Source organism: Falco biarmicus, chromosome 3, assembly GCF_023638135.1.
Source record: "Falco biarmicus isolate bFalBia1 chromosome 3, bFalBia1.pri, whole genome shotgun sequence".
NCBI classification, from domain to species: Eukaryota; Metazoa; Chordata; class Aves; order Falconiformes; family Falconidae; genus Falco; species Falco biarmicus.
In genome coordinates, this window is record NC_079290.1 from 56,855,880 (window position 1) to 56,880,966 (window position 25,087).

General features: G+C 37.3%; 1 protein-coding gene across 8 annotated transcripts in view; it reads right to left on the reverse strand.

Annotated features, from left to right (window-relative positions):
• Positions 1 to 25,087, reverse strand: part of MIB1 (MIB E3 ubiquitin protein ligase 1) — an 83,086-nt gene that overhangs the window by 46,116 nt on the left and 11,883 nt on the right. For all 8 annotated transcript variants that reach the window (XM_056330849.1, XM_056330848.1, XM_056330847.1 and 5 more), the window contains exons 3-11: positions 23,192 to 23,321; positions 21,309 to 21,413; positions 14,213 to 14,279; positions 9,953 to 10,157; positions 8,169 to 8,352; positions 7,709 to 7,853; positions 6,399 to 6,532; positions 5,248 to 5,355; positions 1,372 to 1,569 (exon numbers count right to left, since the gene is read on the reverse strand). In XM_056330849.1, the coding sequence (XP_056186824.1) occupies positions 1,372 to 1,569; positions 5,248 to 5,355; positions 6,399 to 6,532; positions 7,709 to 7,853; positions 8,169 to 8,352; positions 9,953 to 10,157; positions 14,213 to 14,279; positions 21,309 to 21,413; positions 23,192 to 23,321 (1,276 nt within the window). The remainder of the gene's footprint in view (positions 1 to 1,371; positions 1,570 to 5,247; positions 5,356 to 6,398; positions 6,533 to 7,708; positions 7,854 to 8,168; positions 8,353 to 9,952; positions 10,158 to 14,212; positions 14,280 to 21,308; positions 21,414 to 23,191; positions 23,322 to 25,087) is intronic.

The window sequence follows — 25,087 nt, forward strand, 5'->3', positions numbered from 1 at the left end:
TTTATTTGGTTTAATTGATCATGTTTATGGAATATGCTGTTTACAGGCTAACATACGTTGCTGTTTACATAGTGAATTGGCTCAAGTAGCAGTGTGCTGGCCAGTCCAGTCATGCCTCAGTCTGACTCGACCCCCCTGTGCTCTCATCCATGAAACCAATCGCCTACTTGCATTTGCACAACGGACTTTCTCATCACACATGCAGGATCTGAAAGTTCATTACTTTCTATGGCAATTATATTGCCCAGATGGAGTTTCATAGCATGATTCTACTGAGTTGTTCAATTCAAACAGACTTCTATAATTTGAAGCCGGGCACATCCCGTTTGGCTGCCTATGTACCATACATGATTATATGACACACAGTCACCCTTTACTGGGCTCAACACATCAGGCTCCTCGTTACATCTACCGTTCAACAAATACTAAATAATGTCTGGATGGACATTAGCTGGCTAACTGCTCAACCTCAGCAAGATCAAAACCTACAAAGCCAAGTGGAAGCAGATAAATAAACAATCACTATATTCACTAATTTCAAGAAAGTTTGCTCATTTTTTTCAGAGTGGATATACAGCTCCAGAAACATCACTGATTATCGGCATGGCAAAACAAGGTGGTAAACATGTTATTACTGTGTATCTTGATTTGTCCAGAATGTTAACAGCTTTCTGTTTCTGCTGCAAACCTCTTCAAACTTACCCATTTCACTAAGGCACTGCATGTGGCTGCCTTCAGCTCACGCAGAATGGAGATGTCTGCTTATTTGATAGCAGGTTTCTAACTCTACCTTCTCAACAGAAGGTTGCGTTCATATGTTACAGCTTCTGCCACAGTCACTATAAATAAAACTCCCTGGGAAATTATGGTACTTCAGGACCTATGCATGAGGGCTTTTTAGATAAAAGGCTGAACATTTAAAAGAGAATCCAGCTAAACAGTTGTATCAATGATAGATCAGTTCTGAAAAAAAGGTTTCTTTTAATGAAACATTCCACAGTATCATCAGCCAAACTATTCAAAGCTGTATCTTGCAGAAGGAGCCAACAGCTGTAAATTCAACAGAGAAGGAATTAATCTGATAAGAAAGTTAATAATTACAGGTAACTAGTCTGTGAAAACACCAGTTAACATTAACTGACTAGAATAAATCAGGTGCCTATCTAGCTGTCAAGAAAACAGATAGATTTAATAGCATTTTTACTACAGCTGATCACATGCTGGTGGAAGCTAGGAAGAGAACTTCAAAAGATCCATTCCTTTTAATCTCATTTTCCATAATTCTTCTATCACCTACAAAACAGCATCTACACACAGCAGATCATAAAATTCAGTAGCTGAAAAGTGAATCTACATTAATATTTACTTTACCTGGAGACTAGGATGGCAACCAAAGTCCAGTAAAGTCTTCACAACTTGCAGATGACCTTTGTTGACAGCAATATGAAGTGGAGTCTGCCTGCGTTTGTTGCGAGCGTTCAAATCTGCACTGCCTCGGTGCAAAACCTCTATCACAGCACCCTCATCACCAAAGGCTGCATGATGGACAGCCCTGTCTCCATCTTTGTCCTAAAGCAGAAACACTAATTTAACCCAGTGTATTCTACAGTTCATTTGCATTTGAACAAGAACATTAAACTGAACAACTGTGCATATTTGATTTCTTTAAAGAAAAATTAGATAACCACGGTATTATTCAAATGCCTAATTAAAAATAATTGCTCAAACTACAACAGAGGATGAAGAGTCTGTCCGTATATGAATGGATATTCTGTAACATGTGGTATTCTATATCACATACAGCTATTGCTCTGAATCTTTGTGTGATTTATTAATCAGAAACTTGATTGGATTCATTGGGGTTTCTACTACAAAACAACCACTGTCAAGAAAAACCCCAACCAGAAAACCCACAAACCCAAAAAACATTACACTCACTAACCCAGGGTAACCCTTCCGGTAACCCAGGAAGGGTTACAGATTCCAAATAATGGTATAAGAGAATTGCCTTGTTCATATGATTACGCTCATATTTATTAGGGTTTATTATATATGTCTTAGTTTTCAGTTAATAAACCTTTACCAAAGGCAATTTGGGACTGATGCTGAAATTAATTAGAAGTTCTGATTCTATGTTGACCATGATTCACAGCATTCGAGCTCTGATTAAATTCAGTTTCATCCAAACTAGAGAATTAAGATATGGAGATCATAAATTTGTCAGTCTGGGTAAGCGGACCGTACTACATGAAACATTTTAAAATATTAATCAAGTTATATCAACATTAATGACAGCATAAAAAAAAGCTCAAAGTAAAATGGAAGGTCTATAACAGGTTTCAATGAAAGAAACTAGCTTATGGAAGTTACAACTAATTTTTTGTTTACAGTGGAATATCACTGTGTATTTGCAGGATTTAATTTGACAATGGAGAAAAATTACTGAAAATTGTAAGGAGGAGATAAAATCATGATCAAGGGTGCACTGGATGTCTCTTGGGCAAGCTTAGTTTCTCAATTTGCTTTGCCTTCAGCAATGTCTTTCAAAAGTGTTTATTATTATATGAAACATTTCTAATATATTTTACTTCAAGGCAGACATTAATAGTTCCAAGAATAAACTGTATTTACAGAATTACAATATGACAATGACACCAGTTACAGCATTCAAAAACATGATGGAAAGAGGTTGCCAATCATCAAATAAATCTTTTTGGAAATATGAATACATTTTTTGAGACTGTCAGGGTGCTAAACAACAGCAGCTTCAATAGCTTTTGAAAACACTGTATTTTTATGCCTTCCAAAACAATTCATGCTACAAAATTGTCTTCTAAGACAGCAGAAATCCTTCTCAGGCACATCCAACAAACAGTCAAAAGAAGCCAAAGCTTGCCTATTTGGAAGGGGAAGGGATCAGAAATGGGAAGTCTATGTATTTCTCATCTGGTTATAAAGATCATTACGAGGCAAAACTTATCAAGAGCACGACAGTAGTTAAACTGCTAAAACATTTACAGAGCACTGTTTCATGGGTATGTGGTAATTTGTCTTTTCATATTTGCAGTCTGCAAAGTATACCAAGATAGTTATTGATGAAACCCCATCTAATTCATAAATATTTTACAGTTTCAACATGCTTCAATATTGAGATGCAAACCGCTGATTTTATAAAATCTTAATGTACAGAATTCCTGCTTTAATGAGTAGAGGTCCAAGAAAGCACATGCCTTTTTTTTTAGCTCAGCCTCAAAACAAATGATCAAGAGGTAAATCTCACTGTGTAGTTTCTACACAGCAACATATTATACCTAGAAAAAGCTAGCAAGTAATTAAGCTTCTGTCCCAAGACTTGTATTTAGCTAGAAATCTAAATATTAAAAGCACTATAGTTCTACATGCCAACAATATTGTCAGTATTGTCAATATAATAATTGATACCCATAATTTCCACAGACTGAAAGGCTATGTATTTTATTATGTAGTACCTACATAAGGCTTTTTGAGCTCTGTCAGTAACATTTTCTGACTCAACAGAGGCCACTTGTACTCTATATTAAGCCAGAGACATAAGCACGGAGGAGACAGCAATATGAGGGCATACCCAGAAAATGTCATCATGAACATATATACTCTGCAGCAGTGACTAGAAGTGTAAATGTATCCAACTTAGCTATAAAGCAGACAAAATAAGGATTTTTATCCATTGCTTCCATGCCACAGACCACAACAGTGAGGTAAACATACTATTTGCTCTCTGCTTAATGGGATGGTTCTGCTAGGTCTTCACATCACCAATATATTAAAAGCTGACATTTTTTAAAGCCTGAAACAGCCTCATTAATCTAATCATGTAATATATATGATTAACATTGTAATAATTAATGCAATTAAGTAGGAATACCACCTTCATTTAAGCAACTACATGAAAAAGGTTTGAAAACTCAAATAAAACCCCTGAATTTTTTTTAATGCCAGTGTTACAATACTTCTGAAGCCTCAGCAAACATGAACTCTTAACAATTCTGTTAGCAGATCACCAGGTGTATTATCTTGAAGCTGTTAAAGCAGTGCTTCTATTTCCCTCTCTTAATGCTTCTAACCTTTCCTTATACCAGAGAAGAAAGCATCAGTCCACCACTTAACAGGGCAGCTTTGATTCCATACTACACACGAAAAGCAGCTTAGTCGAGTTTGTAACAGTATATGGTATGTACTGCAGTGAAAGCACTACTAAAATGAAACTACTTCACAGAAATCTGACCACAGCAAGTACGTACTGCAAATTTAAGCCATCTTTAAAACTGGGCAGAAGACCTTTATAAGGTAACGGTGTATCTGTGAATATGAAAATAATTTTAGTTTCAAGATTTACATCATTGCTTTGTAAAGTTTTAACACTGTAACTTCTGTATACCAAATACGATATAACACTAAATGCCCATGCATGAGAAGTTATTTTTTTGTTACGCAAACAATGACTGGGCACACTATTAACTTCTAAGCCTTCTGTTAGGCTTTAAGTTATATTCTTAGAGAAATTTGACATATCCTTCTTGTGCTTCACAGAAGGAGCAAAGGCTGCAATATCAGTGCAATCTGTGTAAAGTGAATGAGGCAAAATAAATTTAAAATACAAATATCATAGTATGTTGATAGATAATTTTCTCACAAACAATAATTCTAGAAAAACTTAAATAAAAGAACTCCTTCCATTTTGTTGGAGGTTAAAAAACAACATCAACCCACAGCTGAAAGATTTATCCTACCTAAAGATATTGTCATTACTTTGTGCTCAAACTTGCTTTAGTTAAGAATGGAAAGCTTTCTCCTAACTAAACACTGTACATAAAGAGCATAGCAACTATCTGAAGTTGGAGATGTAGCATCCAATATCATCTTTTTCTCTGACTGCCATAGGCACTGTGCTAGCCTATTGCATTCTACTGCTGAAATGAAATAAAGAAAGTAAAGGGGCTTCATCCACTACCATCACATACTAGCTTATACAGCTCTATTATATTAGCATTGTATTTCACTTAATTAGATGTGCTAAAGAATTAGATATTGACTCTGTAATATTGTTAGCAGGAGGTTAATTTGGGAATGTAATCACAGTAAGAAAAGGAGTTTTTTCCACTCACTGACATTTGAGAAGGCAGCAACTCCAATAGAATTGTTATTTTTGTATGTAGCAAAGTTTAAAACTTGTGGAGACACAAAGTCTATTTTGAAATATTAAGTTACCTCTGCTTCTACATCCACATTCTGTTTCAGAAGCAACTTCAAAATGTCAACATGGCCATTCTGACTAGCAGCTTGCATAGCTGTGTGTCCAGCACATTGTCCATTTACCTGGAAGCATACGAATACTGTGAGATAAGTTGCAGGATACACACACATACCTACGAGACATTTTAGTAGCGTATGTGCAAATGTATTAGAAAACTTAAAGGAATAGCACACATATGAAAGTATCAAGTGAACAGTTTTTAGACAGCTGCCTCTCTGCACATATAGATGATGTCCTAGTCTTCCCTACTTTGTTTCTATAGCATTACCTAGATAGAAGGAACGAAGCAAAAAACGGATTTCAAACAATAAGACTTTAATGACAGTTGGATCAAAACCTTTCATCTTTGGGCTACTGTAAAGGCAAGATTTTGAGAACAGGTTTCAGAACAATACCAGTCCTCTACAGCATACTTAACTTATTCTGTAATTTATGGCAACAACAGAAGTTAGTCTGAACAAAATACCATGTTTTGTATAATCTTGAGCTACATATCAGTCCTCAGATATGTCTCTTATCTGCAAGAATTACTACTGCTGTAGTAAGAAAAACATCCCATTGTGATTTTAAAACATGCTCCCTGAACCAAGTCCAAATATAGGACTTGATCCAACTGGACTCCAATGCCAATTCTTAAGCATTTTCTTTAAGATTTTTCAGTACTAGGTTATTAGACAAGTTGGTGAAAGGAATCTGACAGAACAGATTAGATGATCTACCTGAGAAGTTAAAAAAACAAAACAAAAACCACAACTGGGGGATAAAAAATGCCCCAAAATCTACCCTCCTTCCTTCTATCCCACTCGAACCAAAAGAAGTTGAAGGTTCTTCACTTAGGAGTTTGGTTCCCTGCCCTGACTCTGGCAAACAGAGGTTGGAAAGTATTTTACTTCACAGCAGACAACAGAACACAAAATCTGTCTGGTGAAAAAGAGTCTAAGTGTTATCTTCACACCCCCCCAAACACTTAATAGAACAACAAATGGGAGAATTGGAACTAGCTGTATTACTTCTATGCAGACAGACTACTAACTGTCTGGAACAGCTTCACGTCCTTTAATCTCACAGGTCCCCAGAACAGGTCCTCCCAAAACACAACACTCACATCTACGTCTGGTCTCTTTAGCAAATCTTCCACTTTAGCAACATCTCCGTTGGCAGCAGCTTTAACCAATTCTTCATTGAGATCTCCAGATTCTTGGGTTTCAAATAATTTTTTCAATAGCTGAGACAATCTCTCTATAATTATTAAAGAAAGGAGCATAAAAATTACAATTCTAATCACACAGGAACAGAAAAATAGCAGCTAAATTTGTCATGTTTCTAAAGGCATGTACATAATAATGCACAAACCACCATAACGTGGCAGCTCTTAAGTTATTACTAAGTTTTGAGCAAGCGCTACACACCAATACCCTTTAGACAGTTGAGACTGTCACATCAGAGACTTCAAAACAAAGTTGACTGAACCACAATAACTTGTCTACCACAAAATATAGAAAGGTGGGGACAAGGTATAAAAACATTAATGTACATATTTAGAGGGCTAAAAAGCCTGTTAAATCAACTTAGGGTATATCCTATATACCCTGTATCTGTGACTTGAAACACTAAGTCATATTATGCTTCTAGCTAGTTTTATGGGTGCTGTGACTTTGTCTTTATTGCAGAAAAACTCACTGTATCAATGCCTCCCTAGAAAAAAACCCTAGAAAACTATGTAGAAAGGTTTGTGGCATTAAAGCAAATATGCCAAGAGGAAAAAACAACTAGCTATGAACAAGAAAAGGAAAAAAAGATTCTAGTATAACTGATTTGTGAAACAGCCAACAGAACATAAAACACATTGGATAGTCTTTCTGCCTCATTATTAGATGAATAAGGGCAGGTTCAAAAGAACTGAAACCTGATTACATGGACAAAAAATATCCTACTGTAATTGGTCAAAGGATGTCTAGCTAAATTTCAAGACAGAAATTTTAAGGAAAGAATATTATGCCCATTAACTGCCTGCAACAGATCCCTCTGTTACACTTGCTATCCCATACCACCTATTAAAACAAGCAGTCTGCTTGCTACAGCCAGTGACATTCTCTCTTCATGCCCTAGTCCCTATTCCAATCTAATGTTCCCTCCAATTATTTAAAGTCCTTAGAGCAGACCTCCAAAGACATACCTGCACTGTGGCCAAACAGGAACCCAAATTTGGAGTTTTTGCACCTTATCAAGATAACAACCACCAACATCTCTGTACCAACTGCACGCTTTTTCTTGCGTCTTTCTCAAATGTTTAACATCAATTAGCCTGAGTATTATTAACCTTGCACACAAACTACGTACCAGTACTTACTAACAATTTTTTAATTAATACAAATACTTGCCATATGTACGTTACTGGTTATTCTACAAACTTACCACCAGATGCATTACTTATAGCAGATCCTGCTGATGCCACCTTTGAGACAGCTGCTGGATTGTACGTCCAAGATGTCCCACAAACCTCTACCTTTAAGTCACTGTCTGAATAGATCTGCTGGACCCGACCAACTTTACCTAAAGTCTGCATTAAAGACAGTGTCAAATGCAAATACTACTAAAAATAAAATATTTAGACATCTGAATGTTTTACATTAAGTCACAAATTTTATGAAGTCGTTTGTTTAAATAGTACAGTCACCGATACTTTTAGCGAAGATCAGGCTAAGCAGATTACTACATCCACACAAGTACTACACTGTGCTTGATGAAACACACTTTCTTTAACTTAGAAGAAAATCACTTTGACTCATACAACCTCCAGGTATTATTACCAATCGTAACTACAAATATTATTTAAGTTTTATGTTTGGTTTCACAAAATGGTAAAACTACTTACTGGAAGCATTGCCTCAGCCCACTCTCCATGACCTCTCTGAAGAAGTTTGATTCGCTCCAAGTCATAGCACACTTGAACAAGGTCACCCACTTGAAATTGTGAGGTACCTCCTTCTGCACCTTGAGCAGCATCTCCACTTCGGACAACATTGGCTTTGGTGAGAACAGCTGGATTGAAAGTCCACCTAGACAATGAAACATTTAAAGTATATTTTAAATATGCAAAATGAAATGTATGTTTAAAAATTATCTGTTGGAAAAGATTCTGCTTTGTATGCCTACAAACTTTCTGCAATTGAATACTATTGGCATATTTATTGTTAACCATTTTTCGTCCATAAACTTGTCTGTGGCTCATTAGTTGAATATTTCCAGGGTGATCTTCAGAGATGTACATTTGTAAAAGCAATGAAAAAATATCCTGCTTAAGGGGAAGCAAGCTGACAGCAATATAACAGTCCTGAAAGTAGCTATACAGTTTTATTTTTCCAGAGAGAGAAGGAGACTACTCTGATGGAAAAGGGGAAGATCCAAGCTGTCTCACAAAGGATTGGACTGCCAGGAAACAACATGTGAAGAACATCGAATTTTGTCCCCTCCCCCAGGTCAAAAGTTGCAACACCTCAGTTATAAAAAATACTCTTCAATTAAATGGATGTTCTATATACACCTCAATTTTTACCCAGGCTATCTTAATTTGTACTATAAATCTTACCAGTTTAGAGGCATTTAGCTGTTTTTACGCCGAGTTATATTCTAATATGTAATATGGTAATCCTTCCTTTATGTGCCATTTGGTCTGGGGATGACTTTCATTCAGCTATTATCTGATCTAGCTAAGAAGCATCAGATAATGTCTATAAAGGGCAAAGTCAGGGAGGAAACCACAGGACAGCATCTCCTGTCACTGGCTCTGCAGCCACGACTGTCAGAAGAAAAGCCACTTGCATCCCTTCAGCTTGTGTTAGGTGCAAGAACAGCTTTGTTTTGCATTATTTTGCAACATTAACAAAAAATATCTTGAGGGAAAGCCTGAATGAATAATACACTGTTAATCCTTTCTGGACAAACTGAATAGATCAGTCTCCAGATGCAACTGAAATGATATTCCACTCATCATCTGCTTTTTAAAGATAAGCCAAATACTTGAGAGGAAGACAAAACAAAACCATGTGGACATATAAGATCAGACCTAGCTGTAGAGGAGCTGGGTTTGAGTCCTGTTGGCATAGATGCAACTCATCAAACTTCAAACCCAAACTCCTTGCAGGGAGTGGTTTTGGCAAAAGCTTTCCCAGCACTTCCCATTCTTGGTCCATATTTACATAAACCACACTCCTTTGAATAACAAAATGCTAGAAATAGATCATGCCAAGGTCATTTAATATTAGACAAGATCCCCAACATAAGTAGTTTGTCACCTGACCACCCATTTTTCTGAAAACCTGCAATGCACTGCTATTACCATTCTTCTTGAAACCATGGGATACTTTGTAATTACAAAAAAAAATACTGATGAAAATACGACATTTTGGAAACCAGATCGTTCAGAACATCATTCCTTATTCTGGACTCAAACTTGTACCAAATGAGAGAGGCAATGAACGTTTTTCCACTAAAGCATCTTTAAAGGTAAGTCCTCATTACACACTGTAGAAGGAATGTAAAAATTCTCAAGGAAATCTTAATAGATATAAAAAGAGAACAGAAAGATTACCAAGTGATCACAAGTGCTGAAGGCAAAGGAAGTTTGAGAGAATCAATGATGAAGGCAATATAACAAACCTGTTGCCACTTGGATATTGTACTACAATGTCATGATCCTCATCAATGCCACAAACTGTTCCAGTTGTTGTTAAAGTTTCAAACATGCCATCAGTCCATCCTCCGTGACCATGCTGCAAAGACTGTACAATTTCCAAATCAAGGTCAATGTTTACAAGGTCACCTATTTGCAGCCCACCAGGGTTTCTGTTACCATTTTGCTCACCTGAAATGGAATGAGAAGAAAATGTTCACATAACCACAACTGATTTTCCATGCAATTTAAAGAACAGATGTTAATTACTGAGACTTGATGCCTCTGCAGCTGTAGTGGCTGATAGGTAAAAGGGAGTGAAAAAGGGTGAAAAAACTCTGAACCTCGGGGTATGGGATTGTGTGTTTCTTGTTGAGTTTTCAAGGCAAATAGCAATGACACTAGCAAATGCTAAGTACTTATGCCAGGATTCACTATGGGCTCTAGCTGTGATGGTAACAGCTATCATATGGCATTAGACATCTAGATTCAGAATTATCAGAGCTTTTATGCAAGTCATACACGAAGTGCCATGTACCCATTCAGAGGCTGAAAGATAAGAGAAGGTCTACAGAAAGTGGTTTTTAATTGGGTCAGTCCTTGAACGTGGAGAAAGCACTGGCAAAAGCATAACTCCAGAATGACCAGCAATGATAGTCTTTAACCTTTTAAGTGGGGAGATGACTACAAAGCAAAAAAATACACACCCAAAACCCAACCTGCAAATTTAAAATTAAAACATTCTCTCTGGATAATTCCTGCTTTCAAAAGATGCGTCACATAGTAAAAATTCATTAGCTGGAGAGAAATGGTATACATGCACACTCATCAAGCTGCGTCAACTGATGAGAGAACACACCTGTGGACCTCCTCACTGCCAGAACCAGAGGATGGTATCTGGTACCATCCACAGAACAGCAAAGAGTACAACTGCAGAAGTCATGTAGCTTCAAGTTCAACGGCAACATCAGTGACAAAGGACAGCGTGAGCAGAGTTCCTTTAGTAACACTGCTGTCTCTAAGGGGGGAAATGTTTGCTTTTCCTCTTCCAAGCAAAAGGTAATAATGGGGAAAGGGTCCTTGTACTGCAACAATAAGGAAGTACAAACAAATGGCCTGACACAAAGACAAAAACATTCTTTGAAGGGAGGCTGATTCCAGAGCCTGAAAGCCACAGCAGAGCTGGCAGCACTAAGTCTCCAAAGGACACAGTGGTAAAGAAGAGAATCTGATACTACCGAAGAATAAACTCCTGAGAAGGAAAACAAAGCCATGAATAAATGCTCATATTCAAGGGACTTTGACTTCTATGACCACCTGGTGACTTCTTTCTGTCCTGGTCTTAGTTTAAAGGACCTATGGTTTAGGGCAGGGGTCCTCACACTTTTTAACCAGGGGGCCGGCGCGCGGATGAAGTGGCAGGCAGCCATCTGCGGCTGCTTGGTCTCCCCCCCAACCCCCGGCAGGGGGGGGAGCGGGGGGCTCTGTAAATACCGGGGGCCGGATTGAGGACCCTGGGGGGCCGTATCCAGCCCACGGGCCGTAGTTTGAGGACCCCTGGTTTAGGGCTATAGTTTATAGAACTCAGTTTAAACCTATAGATGGAACAGTATTTTCACTCTGCACCCTTCACCATCACTACAAAACACACGTAACATCCCAAACAGTCACTTCTGCAGAGGACAAAGTCGAAGACTTAGTTCTTCAGAAAAGCTACCAATACAGAACGCACTAGATAGAAAACTTAGACAGCAAATATCCCAGAGACTGCCCTGATGGGACAGGAAAGCCTAAGAAAGGAAAAGATATATAACAGCAAAGAATTATAGAAGCATTAGTCAGAAGAAAATATCTCTAGAGGTCACCTGGTCTGATATCCCACACAAAGCTGAACTAACACCCAGCTGAGGTCAGCTGTGGCTTTGCTTATCCGAGTCCTGAAAGCCCTCAAGGGCTAAGGTTCCACAATCTCTCCAAGTAACTCTTTATAAAAAGTGCTGCAATACAGAGCTGTAGGTGTAACCGAAATTTCCTCAGTATCTGAGGCTGAACCTCTCAAGTCACCTTAAGGTAGCCTTAGGGTCACTACCATTAGTTTTTATGGCATTTGCCTCTACTGAAATTTTGGTGCCATCATTTTCAACCACCCTCCAAGTGGTTGTAGGTGGCTAGTTGATTACTCCTCCACTTGCTTCTTACCACACTAAACAAGCCCAGCTTTTCCTCCTTACATATGTCCTCTCTCAGCCTCTGAACCACTTTAGCAGGCCATTATCAGACTTCACATTTTCTCAGAACTGGAAAGGGAGGGAAGTGGAGATGGACAGACAATGGTACAAACAGGACACAGAATTCTAGACACAGCTTCGCCACCATCGATAAGAGGGGCCTAACAGCTTTTCCTATCCTGCTGCCCACTATCCACCTAATAATGCAAATTTCATAGTGGGCTGTAATTGTAATAACAGCACACTGCTGTCTCATTTAATTTGGTATTCACTGCAACACCCAGGTCTTGCTCAGCAGGGCTCCTCCCTCAGGCATTCACAGTTCCCAGTCTGGGAACCCCTGGTACACAGGCTTATTTCAACCCGAGTGCAAAACTGCACTGCAGATTGAACTCCATGAGGTCTTCACTCACCAAACAAGGCTCTTCTGAATAAAGTTCTACTTTCAACCACACCCCTCTGCCAACTTGCTGTCACCTGCAAATTGTCTGGGATTGTATTCTGTCTCACCATCATCTCCAGTGTGGTACTGAACAAAATCAGTCCCAGTACTTTGCCCCAATTACATACTACTCTGTATTAATCATGCCCCTGTTGCAATATTATTTACACTCCACTTCAAATATCACCTTCAAAAATAACCTTCTCATTTTTAATCCAAGCATACATTTAAATTCACAGCATGAACATATCTGTGAACTACGTTCAGAAGACAAATAAAAGGGACAGATGTTCTAACAGAGTAAGACTGAGAAGATGGAGCATAATGTGGCAAGAATGAAGAACTGAGTTCATCATCATCTATTAAGAACAACTTAATATAGCGGAAAGGGAAGAATTTACCAAAGCATAGTCTCCTACTATCTTTAATGATTAATATTCATGCACCCAAGTACACTATCACTCTAAAAGCAAGCTACTTGCAGAAAACAGACCTACTTTTAAAGCAAGAACTAAAATGAATAAAGGGCATGTATAAGAACCTAAGCTTACCCCTGTAATAAAGAACCAGTAAGACCCTATTACTATTTTGCTATTTTTATTCATGTCAGACTAAAATAACAAAATTGATTTTAAGTACAGAAGCAAAATACTAAAATCAGACTGCCTTGGCTTTTTACTTCCAAACAATTCATCTACTTGACAGTAGATAGCTAAGTGACTTCTCCGTTTTTTTTTTTTTTGTCTCATAAACAAAACAGACCATTACTGTTTTCACCTATGCTGTTAACAAAAGAACAGTGCTTGCAGGTCATACTTTAAGTACTTGTGCAAAGAATTAGACTAAGACTAGTTGACAGAATTCTCATCACTTTAGAAAAGACAGTTTTACCAGCTAAGTTTTTTTTATGCATTGGAGGAAAGCATGAGAAAAGCAAAATTTTCTGTAGTGTCCCGTTTTATGACTAGGTGTTTTGCCAAGGAAACACACATTGATAATATAAAAAATTGTGCCCAACAGTCTATAAACTTTATCCCAATTTGCTCGTATTTTAAAATCCGAAATACCTGGCAATTATTTTTTATACTTTGCATATGTCTACAAGCCCAGCTAAGACATACATGAATAGGTCAGTGCAATAGCTGATAACAGAAAACCTCAACCAAGATCTCACAACATATACTAGTATTAGTATAAAATAACAGGTTAGAGTCATACACTTGAATGACTCCTGTTTATGGCCATGTACATGCTACTTCACTGAACATCTGAATACTTAAGACAGTCTGATAAGAATGCACAGCGATGTTTCGCTCTATATACTTCATATATAGAAACAGAGTGCACAAGACATGACTCGATTTATTACTTAGCCAAAACTTAACCGCTCCCTTGCCATCCACATGGCACACAGATACCAAATACATTTAGAAAAGCATTACAATTTATCATGAATACATAGAAATGCTACCATTTCACTAATAAAAACAGTCCTTTTAGATGACATTTAAAGAGGAAAAAGAAATTCAGACTATGTATAATTAACACACATCAAGATAAATTTATTTTCAACTCACCTAACACAGGACAATGGTCCCTGTAGAAAGAGCCTCCTTTTGCATCTTGGACACATTTCAGGTCAGACTACGGAGAGAGATTGAGACAACTTTAGTCCTCACTGACTGAGTCTGCAGGTCAATGAAACTAGAACTGAAATACACTTAACTTAGAAAGGCTGAACATTATGTGTACAAAAACCATACCCCATGAATTCATTACTGATGCAGAAAATCTCAAATACTTTCCAATCCATCAGCCTTGACACTCTCAAAGATTTTAATAACCTTTAGCGATATAAAAGGCTATAAAGGATGAGATATTTTCAAGTCAAAAGAAAGGTATTAAAGTAACGCAAAGTTCCTTTGCATTGTTCTATAGCTATCTTTCCTCTTAAAAGAAGTCTGTGAACACAAGCAAGGAAACAAAAACCAAAACTAAACCTGCAGACAGTGCTCAAGGCTACAGCCTTTCCTGGACCTACCTATCATTTAATGCCTGCCAGTGCTGCCCTCTCTTCCCAACCCTTTTTGACAGGTGTATTAGATACAACTTTGAGAAAACCTGGCACCTAAACTCCAAAAAATGAAGAATTTCCAGTTAGGAGGAATATACGGAACACAAGGATATTACTTTATTTTTTTTAAAAAAATGCTGAGCTAAATGTGATGTGACCTTTTAAAAAAAGTTCTAACACTCATCCTCCAGAAAGACTCTGCTGGATGTTAACCGAGAAACAAGAGTTTCAAGTGTGACAACCACTCCTCTTCATAAAACCAGTGCAGTTCCTATAATTCTCCTTTCCTCTAGTTTTTTCCCCTGTGTAACCCTTAAAGCCAAATGGCTACCATCTGCCGTTGCTCCTTATGGAACCATTCTCACTAAACAAAGGGCATTTTGTGTGCACGATGAGTTGGGAAGGAGACAGGAAACTTCAAAATGTGTCAGAATATTCTATGGGATGGGGGAGGAAATAAGAGGATTGGTGGTTGTTATGATATAATCAACCAGAACTAAATACTTTAATAATTATTTTACCCATACCCAAGATTTTCTGTATTTCGAGTTTGTATATTCTCAAATAAATAAGACATTTATTTATGTCGAATAAATGACAGATTGTGCCCCTGCAAAAGGATTAAAATGAACACTCTCACATCTTCCAAATCATCAAGGCACTGATGAACACAATACCCACAGTGACCTGTAACTGCTAAGTGGCCAGAAACAATACGGAGTTCAGTGTATATCCTGATCTATGAAGAATGTACTGTCACTTTGAAAAAGCGATGAAAACAGCCAGATGAAAATATTGAGATTTAGCGGCTCCAGATTCTGTAGGAAATCTGAGAAAGATAAAGCATTTGTGCAGCTTGCCAGCAGCAGGGCTGCCACAAAATGCTGCCGCCCGGCGGGCAGGTGCCAGGCTTAACTCAGCCCAGGACAAAGGGGCTGCTCCAGATGGCAACTGCATTCATGCCCCCAGACCAACCCAGATTTAATGTGCCTGGGAGCACTTGGTCTCACCCACTGAATACAAACTCTCCGTGTCACGCAACAGCCAGCTGTCCGTGCAGGAGTCAAGAAGGGGCATACATGCAAGAACTGTTTTCACATTCTTTCAGAGCATGAAGAACAGAGCAGGGGAGGGTTTCTGAACTGTTCTCCTCCCAGCCAGGCAGAATCTGTGTGAAAGATTGCTTGAGTTACAGCAAGCGTTAATATACAGAGCAGGCTGATGTCTAAAACCTAGCGGAAGAAATAAAATATTCAGTAAAAGGCTAATTATTACCTCACAGCAGAAATTATTAGGAAGCAGGTTAAGATGCCTTAAATTTTATAAGGAATAAACCAAACACAAACAAATCCAGAAACCTAAAAATCTGCACTCTCTTTTTACCCTGCCTGTACCATGCTCTGCACATAGTTTATTTCTGGAGCATAATGATATACTTGGTTGCAAAACTAAGTGGTAGCTTGATGTTCAACCTCAGCTTCACATCTGCCTTCCTTTCACTTACATGATGTAGTCAATGTTAGATCACTGTGGAGCAAACCAAGAGTCTGATCTAAGTACTACAAAAAAGCAAGGCAACATGTTTATCTCTTTTACATCAGCCTTCATGAAAAAACTGAGGACCCAAAATGCACAGAAAGGTGAGGCACTGGCAGCAATCAAGGCAGTATGAAACTAACACCTATATACAGCAAACAGTTCCTTCAGCAACTTTACAAACTGCACTAAGAAAATTAACATCAACAGGATATAGGCCTGCAAATGCCTTACAAACCATAACCAAACCTAAAAAAGATCCTAAAGTTTTAAGATAGGAAACAGTACTTAGCTGTACTTCAGTACCATGAAAGCTGGGTAAGCAAGTATAATTCTACTTCTAGCACTCAACTACTGTATTTACCAGGAAAGGAAAACAAGCTTTCTCCTGCCCAAGTAGTTTAAGTAAAAAATCAGGAGTGTTAAGCTCCTGGTCATCCTCCCATGGGGACTGTGTGGCTTGAGGCCCCCCTAGTGAGGATGGAGCACAGACACAGCCGAAGCCCAGCCACACCAGGCTGCCAGTGCACTGCTGCTCCAGCTCTCGTGCTTGCTTGGCCAGCTCTGCTGTACCGCGTTTCAGAGAACCCCACTGGGGCTTTTCCAGTTATAGGAGTCTCTCTGAGTCTTGTACATGGACTGAAATAGCAGATCATTTGGAGACGAGATGTACAAGTGCAAACGAGAATGTACCAAAACACAAGGGATGTTATAATGCATGTTTTAGACTCACGGTGACACTGTGCACAGAAAAAGAACTAACTACTGTGAAGCTGGGTATAAACACATGGTGGAAACATGCAAAGATGAAAACAAAACATAAGCTTTTACATACTAACTTGATGGAGAAATCAATGAACCCCGAAGAGGATTATTTCAAGAAACAGAAGAGCAAGCTATAGATTTTGTGGAATTTGTGTTTAGTTAGAGAAGACACAGAAGCCCCAGTTGAGCAGAAAATCATTATAATGGAAAACTCAAGGAAGAGCATGAGCACAAAACATCGCACAGCAGGACTTTCGGATCAGTAATAACAGCTGATGCACGAGCAGTGGGTAATAATGGTTTTTGCCTACAGTGAGAACACTGGTCCAGCATCTACCTTCTGACTTGCTGAAAAACTCGTTTGCATTCCAGCTCAGTCAAACTCGAAATACAGAAAGCAACTTTATTTTGCTGCTCTTCTTTCAATGGTATAATTGGACGGTAAGTCAATTTCATCATCATAAAAACTTCAGGGAATGCAGAAATTTACGTTACAGCAATGTCAGCAGTGTTGGCAGATGGTGTAAAAGCACCATCATCCTTGACCTTGTAAAGCAAAACAACGCTGAAGGAACAGCTGCCAACTGGAATAACTATGAAGTTATTCCAATCAATATGGAATGCCATCCATCAGGGAGGGGAGTCTACAGACTTGATAAGAAAGTTAGGTGTGCTGCTAAGAAGCATGTTTGATCCAGGGTCACTGAAATAGCATCTCTAACACCAGCAGCAATACCTGGAGAGAAATTAAAACTCATCTACAGATACAGCAGCAGGAATGGTGCACAGCTGCAGGTGTCTGAGGCAGCTATGAATACATCCTTTAAAGGTCATTTTAAGTCTTTAAACTCACAAGAGCTTTTGGCAAGGAAATAAGCCTTTACAGGGCAAATGGAGAAAGCCCAGTGCATGCTGCTTTGTCAACTGATTAAGACAAGGGACTGGATAAACCCTCAAGTTTTAGCTAAAGGTTTACAAGAAATGCCATATTTCGAACTTAATGAACTCAAATAATTTTCACCTTCGTGAAGCTGAGAAAAGTGAAATCAATAAATAGAGAAAATAGAAGATGGTAGAGAAAGTGACTGAAATGACAAAGAAGCGTGAGGTATAAAAACAACAGCAACAGCTTCTTACAAAGGAGATCAGACCTCAGGCAAATCCCGAGTGAACAGTTTATGATCATACCATCTATCTATTATAGGCACTTATAAAAACTTTCAGTGTGTAACCTTTCTTTTTTTGAAGGAAATAATTTCAAGTCTTCCCTGTGGGTTAATACTGTAAATAATAAAATTGGAAAAGGATCAGTAAGTATGTTTCTGCTTAACAGAAATATGTTTCTAAGCAACTCAGTTATGGAGAGATGAAAAACATGGCTTGGTTGAGACTGCAAGATATATGTACAGGAATAAGACTACATAAACAAGAAGCAAAACAAAGTCTGCTGACAAGTGCAAATAAATGCACAAAGTATACAAAAATCTTCCCTCTCTCTCTGGGCTCCAAAACAACTAGCCACCTAACTTTGGCTACATTGTGAATAATGTAATGAAAACATCTGCCAAATGTGTAAAAGCAGCCCAAATTCACATTTGTGTGCTTTAAATAAGTTTTGATCAGCACTAGATAGAACTTAACAAAATAATGAAGATACTTGTTGCTCCATCTTAAACCCCTAATCCTGAATATAATGGGGCCAAGATAAAAGACTACAGCTGAAGGTTTGGCTTATGTTAGAGATCTAACAGTTGTAATTGCAGCAGAAAGCACATTTCTATATATTTTGTAACACACGCCTGAAATGCTTAGCATGCTAAGACATTTACCTTGGTTTTATTAAAAAAAAAAAAAAGTCATTCAGTTATTCTTAAAATCCTCTAATTTCAAGGATTATCTTTGGGTAACCCAAATGTTGATGAACAGACATTGGGTGTCAATCAGAATAAGAAAGTTTTAAGCAACATCAAAAACACAAGGGCAAGGAATCTTCTCATTTTCCCTTATGCACTCAATTATTCAGAATTTGTGGACAAAAGTACACAAACACAGATGGCTTACAGATTACTGTGACAATGACAGATAACTAGTTTCAGTTCTTTCAGAGGCTACACAGATGAAAGCAAGATCCTCCATAATGAAAAACAAAAGGAGGGGGTTAATCACAGCAAAAAAGGCAAAGAGATTTCATAGCATAAAACTGATTCCTGGTATTCCCGATAAAACTGATTTAGGGCACTCCTGCTGATGGTACTGTTTCAAGTTTTTACAGCAAAATCATTCTATTAATAAGCAGTAGAATATAATGCTTATTGAAAACCAATGGAAGTTACCAGCTTCATATCACACAGCCAAGGATGCAAAGAAATAAATAACAGACAAGTCCAAAAAGCTAAATCACAATCTTCTCATTAACTCTCCAATTCCACATAGCATATCCTTTTATTGCAAAGGGGTATGTTCACGTATTCCTAAAGGAGGTAATGTGGTTAGCAGCTCCATCTGGCTTTAGTATCTGAATATACAGATATGAAATGCAAGCAGTGTCAATAATAATATTATAGCCAACAGTACTTTATTCCTACTACAGACACAGGGAACGCATTATTCAACCTAAGAGCATCATAGAAACAGATTTCAGTTTGGGAATTTGTGGCCTGTGGCAGTAGAAACTTCCAGATTTAAATGACAGGTTTCACAAAGAAAGGCAAGGTGCACCTCTCTTATCCACTGTGTATGTAAACACAGCAACAGCAAACAAATCCACTAAGGATCTGACCACAAATAAATGCAAGTTTTCAGCCAGCACCTGCTGTGCCACCAGCCAATCTTCATCTCTCCCAAGAAAAAGCTGACAGGCCAGATAGATTAATTTTGAGAACCAGATGCAGCCTGTCAGCTATCAAACAAGCAACCCTGCCTTACAATAATAAGCTGTGTTTCTTTAATCAGCACCATTTGCATTTGAGTCAACTGTTATTCATTTGCAAGCAGGGGTCTCTTCCCAGCTGTATTTACAGGGCCACATACTCCTATCATTGATTCCACATTCTCTGAATGTTCTTAACCGATTTCTAAGTCTCAAAACAAGTTTGTCCCAACTTTAGATGAACTTTCTGACAGTCTATTCATGAGCTTTAAATAACAGCTTCTATTCTGTAATTTTGTTCCTTTTCCATGCATCACAAATAGGAGAGAAAATACCAACTACAACATGCTGCATATATAGACTGACAAAAGGGAAAGTTAAAGAATTTTCTTTAGAATGGGACAGACAGACCATGAAGCATCTAATTCAATACTGACTTATATTTCATCCTTAATATATCCTTATGCATCAGAAAAACTGACCTGCACTGAAGATGTTCACTCTAAACCTGACAGTAAAATACATATTCACTGCAAGTGGTATTTAGTATTTATTTTTTATTTTAAGAATAAACTTTATTTCAAGTGAAGCTATAAGGCAATATATTCTACTTTCAAAAGAGCAGACCACTCATCGTTAAACATTTTATTACTGATACACATCTGACAACTCTTCAACGTTAAGTTAACATGACTTTTCCCTGCAGTATCAAACAAAAATCATGCAAAGAAAATGCTAATTAAGATGTTATAAACAGCTGATAATCAAAGTAACCTTTCCCTGACCCACATTAGGATAACAAAGCCCAGAAACAGAAGGCACTTATAGGTCAGACTCCAACCTTTTCTCTCTAAAGCTATAGAAGTAGCTGTAGAAGCCAGGAAGTTAAAAGAGAAAAATTTAGTGCTAAAGCAAATTAAGACTGTAACTTCATTCAACACCTTTCCGTTTAAAAAAGAAGAAAAAAAAAAATTTGCTTTCAAGAGGATTCCGAGTGTTGCCAGTAATTTAAAACCTGCAAATCTTGCAATAATCACACCAAAATTTGAAGTGTGCTGAAGAGTTCAGGAGTTAAAAGAAACAAGGTCTTCAAAAAGTTTGTAACTAAGCTTCTTTTTACTTTTCTGAATTTTAATTTAAGCACAATAGTAGCACAGTAAGATAATCTTGTATGAGATGTAAAAATTTACCATACTCTGGCAGAAACCAGCCCTTAACTTTTAAGTTATTCATGTTTTATAAATTCCCAGATCAGATTTCTTTTACTAATACATATGCATGATCCATACAGCTGAATTCACAATGACCTGACTAACAGCATGCAAACTGACAAAGGATATTACAAAAGCAGGATAATAAAGCACAACAAGTTATTCTTACTACCCTTCCCCCACTATGCATTTTACCCTTTGTGTTCTTTTATACTTACCATGCCCTCAAAGCCAACTCTGTAAAGGTTTTTAGCACCATTGTCCCAAAGAACATATGCTGCGCTATGTGGACTTGACGCACTCCAATCTTGGATTTCAGTTACCTATTCATTTTTAAAAATAAGAAAATTGTTTCTAGAACAAAGACTTAGAAGCACAATGAGAACTTATAACTTTATTCATCTCTTCAGAGTAATTCAGGATACAGCAATTTTATGGACTTTAGATTTATTCTGAAGCTGTTTTCTATTTGATAGAAGTGTTCCCTAGGTGTCTTAGTAAGATGGGAGCCTGAATATATACTTTGTAGGCCTATTTTTCTTTTGTGTATTTGGTAGGCAACCTAAGTGCATAAGAACAAAATCTGAACTGTTAAAGCACCATAAAACAGATTTTCACATGTTCTTACTAGCAGCAGCATTTTACTAAGAAAAACAGGATGAAAACTATTTTAATTGCTTCAATTTGTCTGGTTTAACCTGCATTAGTCTGGTGGCAGCAGACTATGTTAGGAGACAGTTTTATTTCCAGCACCAATCTTTTTAACAGCAGTCCAAAAGGAGGAGAGTGAAAAGCACTTTTCCCTGACATTTCTGAAATCATGAGGCCATGCACCAAATCTTGAAAACACTTCCATTATTCAAAATAATCGATTTCCATAATTTGTCTTTTCTTATTTGTATTTATTTAAAAGCTGTTACTGTTATATACCATCTGCTTTTCCTCATTAAAAATATTTATATGCATTTATACATTTTTTCAGCTTGCAAATAATCCCACTAATTCAAGTTTAGTACTTAAAGCAGACAATGAAGGCTAAGACTCTTAATTTGCGGAGTTTCAGAGATTTCAAAGTAACTTGCCAAATTCACAGCAAGGGGTAAATAATCAAGATGAAAAAAGCTGCACTGAGTATCTCTTGCTTTAAGAGATTTAACTTTATTATTTCCTCTCAATAAAATTCAAAATTAAATCCTCCAAAGTCCTAATGCTTCCATAAATATCTAGGATATAAAACAGGCTAAATATCTTATTCACGAACTTTTCACTTTACTTTAAATACTGCTTAAGTGTACTAAAAATAAATGTAACAAAACAACCACATCAGTTCACCAAGACATAAGGGCATCCAATTCTCCTTCCATAATATTTCATGTTTTCTGATAAAAGTATATTTTACACTCCCTATGACTTTTAATAAGCCTTCATTAGTTCTCAAAGTAAATTTAAGTTGTAAACAGAAAATCTGCAAAGATTACGATTAGCAACATATCATCCCATGCAATCTTCAAATCCAAGTATTTTTATTATACAACTACATCAAACATGCTCACATATAATGAGCTAAGCCAGTAATATAATATCCACATCCAACACTTGCAAAATTTTTAAATTTAAACAGGAAAAAGTCCCTATAATTATTAGCTGAGAAACAAAAATCCAGGGTGCAAGCACTGAAAGCCAAGTGCAAGCCATACACAAATGCGCTGACCCACACGCAGCAGACTACAGAACGCAGTGATGACCAGAAAGGGCAATTCTCAAGAGCTGTTTTTATACCAGTGCTGAAATATGTCCAAGATCTTAATGTTTTAACAAGTCACTCTTAAACAGAGCAACCAAGACAAAAATTTAGCAGTGTTGAAAATTTAGTGCTGGTATTGTAAAAATGTAAATTTAAATTTAGGAGAACCATTCATGGTATACATCCCCTCCTCTTTCTAGATGCTTGAGCGTAACAGAGCAAGATTTAAAGATGTCCAGCAAAGTAAAATACTAGTTTTTATGATGATATTTTTACTCTACAGTTAGGAAGGCCACTGAGACTATTACATGAGCATACAGAAACACATCATCTTATTTAAACCATATTTATTTTTACCTTTCCTCTACGCCCATTCCCACCATCTTGATCTTCCCATTGCCAGTCAACTCCTCGCACCACCCTGGCACCTGCAAAGATTCCTCTTGCTGTAATTTTCTTTGATTTACGGCGAGACTCCAACAATACCCTGAAGTTATTAAAAGAAGAACCCACAAACGTCAAGATAACAAAGAAAGTGGAAAACTAATCTTTGAGGATGGGAAGGAAGGAAAGCATCTTGAAACAAAAATAAACCTACAAATGCAGATTTCAGTGCATGAATCGCATCCATTCAATTATCAACTCTAACAGCAGCCCATAAGACAAAAACCCATGACCTTTCCAAATCTCATTTATTTTGTATGTGATAGTTTTTCATTCTAATGATAATTTCTTCTCTAAACCACCTACTACCAGCAACAATCTTGTAACGACTTACATATAGATCTGTACTCATATCATTGAAATCATTGAAGAAACACAGAGTCATATAAGCAACACACTTCTGTTTCTCTTAGATGTCCCTAGGCCAACAGTACTGTCCTGCAACTGCCCTGCTATTTTTATTCAGAATTATGCTATTAAGAACTACATCTCTTTCCCCTCCATGTCTTAGTTTATTTTGTACGCACTTCTTAGAGCATATCTTGGCAAATTTAATTAAATATATCAGCATCCATTTTTTAAGTCATAATATGTAATTTTTCTAAAGCAAACCTCTTCTTTCCCTCTGACTTCAACAGGACTGAAGTGGATGAGCCCAAACAGAACAGTTCCTGAGTATTTATCTTACAAATACAAAGAGACCAACAATTTCCTGACTTCTCAATTATCTCAAAAGCTACAAATTTGCACGCAACCAGATTTCTTACTTCATGCCTGGAAAATGTTGTCAGACAAAAGTATTTTTCAGCTGAAATTCTGAATGTTTCCTGACATCTTCAGAAAGTGTATCAGCCCTCCTGCTAAATTTTTAACATCCAGCAGATGGCAGACCAGGAAAGTGAAACTGTTGGAATCAATGCAAAGAGCACATAGAAGTATTTTATATTACTTAGATAAAAATGGCTAAAAGTGGTAGAAAACAAACCGGTATGTTGTTTATAGCAGCAGTTTACAAAGTTCTCAACACCTACAAAACAGACAAAACCAACATACACTACTCTGGTATGCTGCCCATATGATATCCCAGACAAGAATAAAACACATAGAGCTTACGATTTCCTTCATCCAAACGTCCTTAGATGCCTTTTACCATTTTTCCTATGAAAATATCCCTCAAATTCAACAGCTTTGCCCTTTTCTCCTCTCTCAAACTTTAATCAATTTTTCTCAGCTAAGCTTATCCAATAGAAACAGCTCCTTGGCAGATGAAGCTGCCTTCTAGATAAGAGTTGCAAAACAGAGCTCAATGGGAATAAACAAAGATAGGGAGAATGTGACAAGATGTAAAAGACTTCCTGCAATTCTTATTAATTAATATAAATTAATATACATATTAATATAAAATATTTTTATATAAAAAGTCTGGCAGCATTCTCAAGAGCAATGAGGTTTTAAAAAAATAAATAGAAAAACTGGTTTGTGTTTTGTTACCTATTCTCTATTAATTACACTAACCCATCACCACCTACTCTTGGATCCAACTTCTAAGTATTGTTCTGCACTAAACATTACAACTGAGACACCCAGTTTATCATACTATTTGGTACCTAAATCTGCTGGCATAAATCTCAAAAAAAATACAAGTTACTTTTTGACTAAGCCACTGATCCAGGCATTTGAACCACAGTTAAACTTCAAGGCAAATGTTTGAGAAAATAAGCACAGTCCCTACAAGACACAATACAAGAACTCTGTGTGCTCTGATCACTTCCTTTAACTGTAAGAGCACTGACAGAAGCACAACACAAC